Genomic DNA, 12,905 nt, shown 5'->3' with positions numbered 1-12,905 from the left:
AAACAACATTCACTATAGAAACAAAACTCTAAACTGCAAGATCATGCACAACTTTCTAGACTGAACGATGCATTAAATCAGAAAAAGAAATGAACTAAAAAGTAGTTTGCTTAATCTACATTTCCAACTTTCCCCAACTATATATGTGAGCACCATCACAGCAAAGTTAAAAATGTTACTATACAAAAAACTGAGTCTGTCAATATTTTATTATCTTGGACATATGCCCAGTCAGCTCATAACAGTTCAGCTACTATTAATCTATATTTATCCACACACGCTATGCTTACAGTAAACAATACAATGCATCTATAATTATACCAGTACTGAACATTGCTAAACAAAATGCCTAAACATTAAATCTTCTGAATTTTTAACACTTTTCACTCCGTGTTTCAGCTTGCAACATGAACAACCCAGAGTTATTCAGAACTAACCAACCTGAGCTCTTGTTCAGCAATGAAGCACCAGAAAAAATGGGAGTGGGGGACAAAATTTAGTGTGAGCAGAGTTCTCTCACATAGTATAATCAGCCTCAAAAAGAAAACTCTCTATTTTGCACCTCCTTGGTTTGTTTCCTACTTAAAAGCTTTACCAAAGTACACAGTAGTGGGTCAGCTGATTTGACTCAGTGGCCGAGTTCATATAAAACGAAGTGTTAGAAATACAAGCTGGTATGAGCCTCAGACTCACTTGCAACACAAGAATAAAAGGCTTCACTCCTGGTTTTTGCTCTAAGCTGATACGGCCATTTGATTACAAGCCTCCCAGCAACCTGCCGTGGCCAAAGGAGGATGGAATGTCATCTCCCAACCTATTGTGCAGGACCAGAAGTTTGCCCTGGGCTCGGACTGCAGTCATGCCAGGTGACAATCGGCACTCGCTATCATCCAGACATTAAAAAATTGTCCAGTAGCACCTTAAAGACCAACTAAGTTTGTTCTTGGTATAAGCTTTCATGTGCAAGAACACTTCTTCAGATACACCCTGAAAAAGTGTGCATGCACACGAAAGCTTATACCAAGAAGAAACTTAGTTGGTTTCCAAGGTGCTACTGGACATTTTTTAAAATATATATATATATTTCAACTGTGTCAGACCAACACGGCTACCTAACTGAATCTAGATCCAAAAATAAGTGGCCCTTATGTTCAAGCCAGAGTTTCCCAAAATCAGACAAAACAGAAAACTGCAGTTTAGAACCAACAAGAATTAAATCTTTAAAATCTTTCTCCTCATGCATGAGTCCAAGTCTCCTGTTTGTTATAAGAAACCACAGTCTATCATTACATCTGAACCAGGTTGTCGGGTATAAAGGCAATTTAGTATGCTGTTCATTAATCCTAAGCGTGTTCATTCTGAAGTAGGCTCCACTGATTTTGTTTTTTGTTTTTCCCAAAAGTGATAAGGTTTACAACCCCACAGTGCACTATAATAATTTTTACAATTTTGCAGTCAACAAACAGAAAAAATAAATAGCATGAAGTAAGGTATATAATGTGATAGCAGAATAAATAATCATAACCATAGCCATTCGTATCAGTAAACTGAGTTATATAAAATAGAATGAATAAAAGAAATTGTGGCTAATCAATAAAGAATATTGTTGATCCTGTATCCTAGCATTCCATTAAGAAATGAACATGCTCCATTTTATTGTTTTCCCTCTCTAGCTTTTATCACAATTGTGAGTTTGCCCATATTAGCCATATTCTTATACACCACTCACTGATAAGAGGGTGGATTAATCTTCTTCCATCTGTAATTAACAACTATATGGGTTACTTACCATCTGTACATCATCTGGTAGAGATTTAAGAAGAATGCATGTCCAAGTATTTACACCAAGTATGCAGTATTCTAGTTTAAGTTATAATACAGTCAACTTACAACTGTGTTCCAGGGCTGTGTTCCAGGGATTGCGCGTAAAACCTAAATCACATATAGTCAAAACAACCCCAGAACCATCCCCACCCCATGAGCATCCCTACCTTTCTTAAGTCAGCCCCCTGAGCAAGCCTTGCCCCCCATGCAAATCAGATAGTTTTCGAGCTTTCTGCCTTGCTTACTGGGCTCTGGGAGGCAAGTTCTCACGGGGCCATTCAAGATCTCATGAGAGTGTACCAGAGCCTAGAAAGCAAGGCGGAGAGCTTAAAAGTTCTTTCTGCACTGGGAGAACTTGACATGGAAAGAGCTTTAAAGCTCTCCACTTTGTGAGCACTTAATTTGTGCAATTTCAGCCACCAAGCACGTAAAGCTGAGATCGTGCAAGTTAAATGTGCATAAATTGGGGGTTGACTGTATGTCGACCAGATTATTACAAGCTGCATACTCTTTTCCATTGGGGCGGGGGGGGGAGGAATTGCTATGAAACAAGATTTCTGATCCTAATAGATGTACCTTAGCTTACTTCATTCGACATAGCGACTTTGAATGAGTAAGGAACAATCTACAAAAGGAAATTAGGCCTGATGAAAACGTTGACATCTTTCCTTGGCAGAATGTCATTTATCCCTATTCACAACTTCTTGGCAGATATCAAGGAATCTGTTTTTCCTTTAACATGGCGGTGCACGTCTTAACTTGTCACGGAATGAAGTAACTGAATTATAGTCAGAGGGTAAACTGCAGACAGGTAACATACATTATAGGGCAAAAATGGAATTTAAAAGACCACACAAGGGTGGTGCTTGCCAAGCATTGTTGCTTCCTAGGCTGATAAAAGAAAATACCAACACAGTTTTAGCATTTTTTGAATTTAAAGTGTCACAGGGGAAAGCAAGACAAAATTTATTCCCTGGTGAAATGATGAGCAGTTAAAGTTAAGGTAGCCAAATAAAAGACACACACAATCGTTACCCTATTAAGAATGATCGGGGAGCAAAAACACTAAAAGTAAAAAGTATTTCTGCTGATTTTTACAGCAATCAGAAGAACCAGGGCGAGAGATTTCTGGGCAAGGAAAGGTTAAAAAGTGCCTCCTTCCCTGGCAAAAAGTTCCAAAATGTTAAGCTACAAAATGTTTTAAACTTCTGGTTTTATCCATTTTAAAGGGCAGGCTCAACCTAATGAACCTCATCAGCGGAAGCCCTCTGCAAGGAACAAAATGGCCTTTTCTCCTCCTAAGCCCCCAAAATTGGTTCTGGGGGTATCAGGAGAACCCACAGAACAGCACAAAAAAGGAGGGAGATCAATCCACCTGTCAAGCTGATGGCTTGCGCAGATGGAAAATTTGTAATAGCACAATGCTGAATACTGGCATATGAAGTTATTGAATATATACAAAAGTAACTTAGTGTCCACAAATAGGTTCTTGTTTGTTTTTAAGTGCAGATCTACACATAAGACTTGCAGACCAACAAATATGAATTAATTACATCCGATTATGCTAGCAAATGTTTTAACAAGTTCACCAACTGATAGCAAAGCATTTCAAGGCAGCTATCAAGGCATTTCCATTTTAAGCATTTGCTGCAGAAGTTCTTTGTACAAACTATCATTTTCGTAAGTCAAGTGTGAAAACATGGTCTTTCAGCTATCTACTTTTTACTACTTCCAGTAGTGGAGGGTGGGTGGTGTATTTGGGTAAAAGGGGCACTGCCCCTTCAACCTCAGTCCGATCTCAAATTGCCCCCCCCCCCATCTAATTCAAGGCGTAGATCCGACAAAACTAAAATTAGCTGACTCTGACCTCACTTGTCATTGACTCTGGCTCTACCTATACTATTATTTAGTACTTTATTTCATCACAACAGTGGCCCATAGTGGCTTACCAATCCCAATGGGCAAGAGCCCCCTGCTTTCCAATCAATTTATGAAACTACAGACTACCTAGCAGTATGAGAGCAGATGGTTGGTGCAATTATTCAAACAAAAAAAACTAGTTTTTCCAGCTATACAGCTACTAGAATCTTGCTAAGTTTGTGCATTTCTTCCTGCCTCCTTCAGCTTTAAATTTTGTTCCCACAAAACAAAGACACAGTTTCATGCAGTTTTTAAAGAGGGATAAAACTTTGGTGATTCAGGTCTATCTATTATTCAATACCTAAAAATACTACAATACAAATATATTTTCAAGGACTGATTTACTGAATAAGAGATGCTCATCAGGCAACATTAAGTAAGAGCCATTAACTGAAAGCCAGGAAGAGCAACATACATACCTAAGGCTGTGAATACAAATAAGGACATGGGATGCTGATGAATCCAGCCTGAAAACTGACTCTGATAAAGGATATTGCTAGTGCACTCAAGCCAACACTGGGAAGGACACCAAAGAGCTTCAAACACTAACAAAGAATAAACCACTTTAGTTAATAGTGTCATAAATTAAAATTAAATAGGATACAGCATCATCAAATAAGGGGATAAGAAATACTGAGGATGCTCTGTATTTCTGAAATAGAATCCATGAGGATCTGAAAACTGCAGTTTATGATGGAGGCAGAGTTGACTTGGCCAGCTCACTTTCCAGTCTAGCCTTAGGTGCCTTCCCGGGAGCAGGGAGCACTTCAATGACAGGATGCGGTGCCACTGTCAAGTCAGGGGGCTCTAATATGGTGGTTGGGGCATCCATTAGGACACATCTAGCTCAGCAGCTTCAAGACTGCTGGGCTCCTCTCTAGGATCCAATTCTGCTCCCTTGTCTCATTTCTCCTTCCCCTCTGACTAGATATCACCACCCAACTTATAACACACATAGATGTACCACATCTCTTGGTTCAGTACCAATTCAACTGAACTATATTGGTATGTGCTTTAGAGGAAGTCACTTTCACAACTATTATCTCTTAACTTGCCCAATTAACAGGCTGATAAATCAGGCAAGTCAGTTGCCTATTCCCTCCTCCATGCTTTACAGGTGTGCAAGTGAGAAGCGAGTAACCCATTCCCCTTTGGCTCATATTCTTCATCTTCCTTCTTCTTCTATCGTTCCCCTCACCCTGCCAGGGGATTTGAGACTGGGGGAATGTAGTATTCGAGCCTCCCCCCCTTTACAATCAAGCAGTATATAAATTTTATGGGGGGTAACAGAATAAATAATAGTCTGGCATGCTTACATGACATGATTGGGAGCAAGAAGAGACACAACATAAAAGAATAAAGAGCCTACTACTTCCTTGGGCAGGTCTCTAGAGGCGAGCAGGAGAATGACCTACATTTATCCAGAGCCAACAATCACCACTGGCTACAACACAAAAGGCTTTCCCCCCTTTTCTGACTTATCAAGGAAACACAATGTGCAGCTTGCTCAAACATCAGTGGGATTGCAGATTGGGTGGAATATAGCTAATTTCACTCAGAGTAGACCCATTGAAATTAATCAGAATAATCAATCATGCTGAAATTCTTATTGTGGGAGCCCTGGTGTTTCTGCTCATCTGAAATAGTGAGGAAACAATATTTTTCTAATATTTATTTATGTTTTTATTAAAGTGGGATGTGTCTAAAACTGACTATGAAGGAAGGAATTATTTTCAGGGTGAAACCAGCTACATCTTGGATTAATTTCTTTTGATGTACCAATCATTTTGACCTTTCTTACTATCTTCCCTGCAAACATACACCCTTCACCATCAAGTTTTTAAATACGGCATTTGTTTAGTACATTTATATCCAAGGTGGTGTGAATGGAGTTCCTAAATGGGTTTGATCCATGAATTTTAGTGGGTTTACTCTGAGTGAAAGTTAGTTGAAACCACCCAGCATATCTATTTACTTAAAAACAGCAGAGTATACAGTCTTTTCTGGGCAACTGCTACAAAGCGGCTTCCCACTTTGGGGCACGTTTTGCTTTTTAACGAACATGTCTTTCTCATTAAGGAATAAACTTCTGTCTCAATAACTGTGACATATGTTCACTAGGGGTTCAGGAACTGGCAGTCTTCCAACTCCCAACTACTCCCCTGAAAATGATCAGAGAAAATGAAATAAGGAATGATAGTAATATCCACAATCTCCTTTACATATTCTACTAACCCCAACCTGAACTTCCTCAATCCCATCATGGTTTAAAGCAGGAATGGGGAACCCTTTCGGCCCCGAGGGACACAGGCAGTGGTGGACAGTGGGTCAATAGCTACAGTCAGGCACACATGATCTCTGCACCATCTCACTACACATTTTAACATTTCCTCCCACGTGCAGCCAAGATTGCTGTCTACAGCAATCTTGGCTGGATTGGAAGCATTGGTGGGAAAGATTAAACTACCTCCCCCAACACTCTCGATGACCCAAAGATTGCTATCCTCTTATCTGCTCTGCATGCACTTTTAATTTTTACTTAACTCTAGTGACACAGATGTAGAGGGATTGTGTTAGACTGATCTCTAATGGTCACATATGTGTTGACTATGGCAAGGCACATTTAAGCAATAGTTGTACACCACCTTAAAAGCGTTTTCTAGAGATTATGCACTATTCTGTGAAGCTCCATGCCCTGACCTCATCCTGCCTTTTTATGACCGATTCTGCTAGATATATGAAGTATCATATATGGCTGGTCTGCCTTCTCCAAACTATGTCTAGTGAAAAACGTGGAAGGTCACCAAATGTCATTTGGCACCAAACCACCATATCAACACACATAACAAGAAAAACAGGGTCCCAATAGAACCTTGATCTGTGCATATAAATGTGGGAAGAATCCAAAGAGTGAACGTTTTAGTTATGAGACACTGAAGTCAAAAACAGTCAGAAATTGAAGGTCCTATCCAGTATGATAGCAAGTAGCCCTTGACACTTCAGAAGTCCATTGGGCTTTAGAGGAAGGCATCGTCAAGAGAAAAAACTAAACTGCAATTGGTCTCTGGCAACATCACAGTTTAAGCTTCTAGAACCTGGCATTAAGTTCCCTGTTCCATAAACAGACATCAACATTACACAACCATGAACATAGCTGACTGAATTCACACCTGAGCTCAGTTACAGAAACGCATGAGAAAGCACTGATGTGCAAACAGTGGCACAGGAAAAACCAATAAATTAGGCAGCTAGAGATATGCCAGCACCTAGAAATAAAAATAAAATCCAAGAACTCTTAAGAGAATCTGCGCTGGCTATAACAATGGGGGAGGGAAGAAAACATAAAATTAAAAATTAGCCACATGCTTTGCCATAGGTGGCAATGTTGACACAATCAGGTTTAAGGAGTTCCATAATTTCTGGTGAGAAATTTTGGCTTAGCAAGCTAATCCTTAGGTTCCTACATAATAGAAAGAGAAGCAAGCTGAATAGTTTAGAGAAAAGCGGAGATTTTGTTTTCTTATTTGAACATTTCCAGTCTAGTAAAGAATGGTAAAGAAAGGAAGACATGATGGCTTCCTTGTACAGAAAAAGGCTTCCTATCCAGATTTTTAAGTGATAATTTACTATTTTACTGCTGTGTTTTTATTATTGTACTAGGATAAAGGGTAAAGGGACCCCTGACCATTAGGTCCAGTCGCGATTGACTCTGAGGTTGCGGCACTCATCTCGCTTTACTGGCCGAGGGAGCCGGTGTACAGCTTCCGGGTCATGTGGTTAGCATGACTAAGCCGCTTCTGCGAACCAGAGCAACACACGGAAACACTATTTACCTTCCCGCCAGAGCGGTTCCTATTTATCTACTTGCATTCTGACATGCTTTCGAACTGCTAGGTTGGCAGGAGCAGGGACCGAACAAATCCTAGGCTCTGTGGTTTAACCCACAGCGCCACCCACGTCCCTATTGTACTAGGGTAGTGTTTCTCAAACTTGGGTCTCCAGCTGTTGTTGGACTACAACTCTTAACTTGCCCAATTAACAGGTTGATAAATCAGGCATGTTAGTTGCCTATTCCCTCCTCCATGCTTTGCAGGTGCGCAAGTGAGAAATGGAACTAGTGGTCAGGGATGATGGGAGTTGTAGTCCACCAAACAGCTGAAGACCCAAGTTTGAGAAACACTATACTTGAGCCTCAGCTTGCTTTGCTTGCCAACTGCACCTAGGCAACAACCCCGTTCACCTAAGCCACCCCTCCCCTTACTCCCCATGGCCACCCCCTCCTCGCCAAAGCCACGCCACCCTTCTCCCCTGAGGCCTTATCAAGCCTCTACAGTAAGCCTGGGCTGCCTGCCTGCACATCCCTCTCACGCACCAGCCTCTGTCCCCCTCCTCTTTGGCCTCTGACATTGCCAGCAGCTCAACCCACTTTGTGGTCATGCTGTACTTCACAACAACACCTGTCAGTGGCATACACTGACTTGAGCCAAAGTTGATATTGCTAATTGGCTCAGAAACAAATACGTTACGATGTCAGTACAATGTCAATTCTTTTCTTGAAGATGTTTCAAATTCAAACAGAATAGAGACAGGAAAAACATGATAACTTTTAATTTCTTATAATTTTTATTCCACCTTTTTTGCAGTACTCTAAAAATGGCAGACTAAGGTGGGACCAGGGACAAAATTCATGCCGGGGCCACTCCCAGAAAACTCTCCGGGTTGTCATAAGGAAAGTCACCCATTGTTCTGAGAATTGTGGTACGCTTCACATGGATGTCTGGTCCTTGTACTGTCTAAACTGATTATTAGGGAACACAAAACATTTTCTCCTCTGAAGGCAGATCTCTAAAGCCACAGCTATTCACATTATGAGATGGTAGAGGCTTGAGGAATGTTTTAGCTTCCTCTTTCTATTTTAAGACAGCACAATTTCTTAATCCCTGTGTAGGAGAAATCATGCATTGCACAGAGTATGAAGCAGACAATAGACTCATACAAAACTGATTTATTATTTCTAACATACTCATGCTAATACTATGTGACCACCACATATTAGGTCAGCCTATTTAGGATAGCCTAAACAAAACAGATCACAGCACTTTCAGTGAAATGATCAGGGAGTCACCTTGAGGAGTCTTGGTGCAAAATAGTTCCACAGTTGTGGGACAGCCACCAACTCTATGGGTTCTTATGATTAGGACTTGGGTCCAAATAATGGTCTGTGCAGTTCTGAGAACATCAAATTGAAAGAAGGCAGCAACTCCTAGTCTATTGATCCTTGTGCAATAGCATGGTTTGTTCTCTACAACCCACTGCTATCAGAAGGTGCTTCATCACATTCTGCATTAAGTTTTTGAAAAGAAGTAAAGAACACTTCATAAATGCAGTAGTCTAGATTCAAGCCAAAAAGCAAACCACTACTAGATATGCATCTGTCATAAAAAATGCAACCTTCTCACATGCTGAAAATGATGGGAGTATTCCTGGTCCTATTGCATTCTAGATTTAGAGGTACAGTGGTAGTAACAGATCCAGGAGCACTCAAAGAATGTAAGACTAAATGATCTGGGAAGCTAGGTGAAATGTTCAGTAGATATCAGCCTCTAATTCACAACGCTTGCCAGGTATTATTCCCTCAGTCTTATCTGGATGTGGTTTCAATTATTTGTATCCACTTCCAACACCAGGTAAGAGATCATATAGCTGGGGTAGGGAAGAAGGGAGAAAATACACTTACAATGCATGCACCAAAGTCAGCAACTACTTCACACACCAATAAGCTTGCTTGAAAAGTAAAAACAAATTTAGAAACATGGAGTACCAGATGGCTAAAATACTGCTGTATTTTAGTGACCAGAACAGCATGATGTTCCAGTGAATTAACCAAATAAAAGCAAACCAAGAATCAAGGATACAAGGGAAGTTCTTTACATGCAGATAAACAGCTGAAAAGAAGTCCAGGTAACAAAAAAAAAAAAAAAAACCACACAAGCAAAACAAGGATATGATCTATTAGTTCTGATTTTACCAAAATAGCAAAATAAACAAAACAAAGCCCATTAATTTGGTAAATGTCCAACGGTAGTTAGACGTGATCCATAAGCAGTATCAGATAGGAAAGTCATTCCATGATGAGAAATCTTAACACAACCACCTTAGAAATCACAATATATCAAAAGGAAAGGTTTAAAGAATTGATTTTGTATCTTGAATTAATATTCAGAAATCTGCCAAAGTTTGAATGAGAATTCAATTAGAAATTGGTTGTGAAATCCCTTTTCCAGGGGGCAGGGTGTTTTCCCTAACTTTGTCTTAAAACTTAAATGCAGAGGGTCAGGCAGAATCTTCTCTAATTTCCAGCTCCAAGCCTAGAGCTGGGGAGGAGGTTCAGAAAACAAGCCCTTACTCAGAGCTGGAGGGCGCAGAAGCTCAATGCACTTTCTGGTCAGAGCCCACATGCCTCTGAAGGAGGAGTATTAGCCTGTCTCTGCCTGTAGTTCCAGGTCTGGATTCATTTCTCTCTCACACACACACCCTGACAGAGTATGACTCCTTTCTTGCAATGACAAGCACAATGATTGCACACTGTGTATCTGCTACCAATACTGGACTGACAAACGCTACAAAGCACTATGACATGGCAATCAGATAGTGTTGCTCTCAGAAACCAAAAATAATTGGGCAATTTAATGCGTACAAAAATATATTTTGAGAATACAGTATCCAGAAAATATTTGGGCTTCAAATTTCAACAGAAGTTTTTAATGAGAAATTTCAGTTTTGGTACTTTTCAATTATCTGTCAGCATGCCTAAGAAAGCTATACAACCACTCCTTACAAGTTCTGATGGTATGCTCCCAGCTCTAACCATACCACCTACTTGGCTAAAGATGAGCTCTCTTAAAAACCATATCCTTTTTTTATGATGCCATATGCACCAAACACTTTAAGCTATTTTTTAAGCAATCATTTGATAATTGAGCATGAGGTAAAGGACTTTAAGCAGAAAAATGAACTCAACAAATAACTGAATAACTGTAAATTAGCCACTGCATCAAGGCCTGTATCATTCTATACCAGGCTTCCTCAATCTCGGCCCTTCAGATGTTTTTTGAGACTACAATTCCCAGCATCCCTGACCACTGGTCCTGCTAGCTAGGGATCATGGGAGTTGTAGGCCAGAAACATCTGGAGGGCCGAGGTTGAGGAAGCCTGTTTTATACAATACTGGGGACACAAAGATGTATTTATGTACATGCAGTAGAAGTACAAATACCCAAGAGAGCTTTGTTGGCCAAGCAGACAAGCTGATTAGTATTATTATTCCCCATCTATATAACATTAGCAAGGTACTATACACTTTATATTATATAAACTGATTGGTAGTGGCACACAATAACATAGAAAAAAGGTCCCCTCCCTCAAGGAGATTATAATCACTTTCAACAGTTGAGGGGGGGGGCAGGGGGAGAAAGAGGATGAGTGAATGCCATTACACCTACTTTGTGGTTGTTTATCTGCAACTAAAACAATACCTGTTTGTTTCTTTGGCAGAAGGCAATGCTGCACCAAAGTGCATATAAATGTGGGAAGAATCCAAAGCATGAACGTTTTAGTTATGAGATGCCGAAGTCAAAAACAGTCAGAAATTGAAGGAATTTAAGTTACTTAAGGCCACTGATTTTCAATGGGTCCACTCTGAGTATTACGGGCGATATCAAATACCTCTGGCCATGCAAGTCTAGACTGTTTTTTAAAAAAGTTATAAAAAAGTTTTCTTCTCGAAACACTTAAATTTCTATTACTTGACTTCTAGAAGCAAAAATTAGGGAAGCTACAGCACTCTAGAAATTAAATGTTGCTATAACAGAACCACAGAAACCCATATTTAAATCCCAACTCCAAGGGGAAGGATTCTGTCTGTATGCCCAGATGGGGGGCGGACAACGAGCCATAGAACTCCCCAATGGCATCCTGGAGGAATCGCTCATATTTGATGTGCATCATATGTTGATCTTTAACCCAGGTTTCACCCTGATGAAGTCATCAGCCAGCAATCGGGATGGTTGGGATACATACCCAATCCCTAGGCCTACTGACATCTGTACTCAATAAAACAGTGGCCACTCCAATCTCAAAAATGCCACGTCGCTTATTGCTTCCTGTGCCCCCACCCCAGCAACCTCAGACTCACTGTGACCGGGTCCACAAATCAATCTTCTCAAATTTTAAATTGCAAGCTTAACCTATGAAAGCATGCTTCAAAATGCATGCAAACCACCAGCTCTTATGCTCAGTTTGCCAGCTGCTTTATCACCAGACCATGTCTTTAAACTCCACTGCATGTAATATTTAGTTGTTACATTCCAGAAGGTAACGAGATACATTAGTTTTTCCAAAGCAACACCAACAATTAAGTCTTGTGGCATCTGAAAGACTGTCCAATAAATTTTGGCATCAATCTACCTCTTGTCTTTTGACTTTACATAGTAAACAACTATTTCCCTTACTTCTCCGTATTCAGGGTATATACCCCACGACCATCACAGTCGTCATGTGCTCAAGCACTTAAAATAATATGCCCCATTATGGCTGTGTCTGGGTGTCAAATTGAAAAATATATAATGGTCCCAGGAATCAGACATTGCAACTAACTCTGGGCTTGCATGCCCCCCCTCCATCGCCTCGTTCCTTTTTTCTGATGCAATCATAAGGAGTTGTGAAGCTTTCACTTCCTTTTTTTAAAAAAATTAACCACAGCTTGTCATGTTATTCAAGTCCTACAAACTGTGGCTAATCTTAACTATGGCTTGTTCAAAACAATTCAACTTCAAACCATGAGTCTGAAATCTGCATGGATTACAGCCTGTATGACTGTGTCCTATGGGAAGCCCTTTATCAATAGACAAGATAATAACCTAGGCAACAATGTAATGAATTTACTTTTGTGATCTTATTTAGCAATCTTTGATGGGATTAAATACCATCAGTATATTAATTTATTTTAAATCCATACAATCCATATACTTGCCCATATTTCATCTTCTATGCTTGTCCAAAGTTTATTTTCCAGTTCATAAATCTTTGTCATATTTTTGCAGTTAACTGCAACAGATGTTTCTATATATTTCTGATATATACGTCATATATTCCAATTAAAT

At 40.0% G+C, this 12,905-nt stretch overlaps 1 protein-coding gene across 13 annotated transcripts in view; it reads right to left on the bottom strand.

The window, feature by feature from the left end:
* SSBP2 (single stranded DNA binding protein 2) overlaps positions 1-12,905 on the bottom strand; it is a 116,370-nt gene that overhangs the window by 78,311 nt on the left and 25,154 nt on the right. The window contains exons 1-2 of one of the 13 annotated variants that reach the window (XM_083404238.1): positions 6,617-6,763; positions 4,164-4,289 (exon numbers count right to left, since the gene is read on the bottom strand). The exons of 10 other annotated variants lie outside the window; for them this stretch is intronic. Coding sequence is in view for 1 of the 3 variants with exons in the window: in XM_083404242.1 (XP_083260368.1) it covers positions 1,790-1,803 (14 nt within the window). In the remaining 2 variants the exon portion in view is untranslated. Of the gene's footprint in view, positions 1-1,789; positions 1,809-4,163; positions 4,290-6,616; positions 6,764-12,905 lie in introns of those variants that run through there. 2 more of the 13 variants (XM_083404240.1, XM_083404242.1) reach the window with 2 other exon arrangements.

Source organism: Podarcis tiliguerta (genome assembly GCF_965153285.1).
Source record: "Podarcis tiliguerta genome assembly, chromosome: 11".
NCBI lineage: Eukaryota > Metazoa > Chordata > Lepidosauria > Squamata > Lacertidae > Podarcis > Podarcis tiliguerta.
The sequence above is the reverse complement of the archived record's forward strand: the minus strand, read 5'-3'. Positions and strand labels throughout refer to the sequence as shown.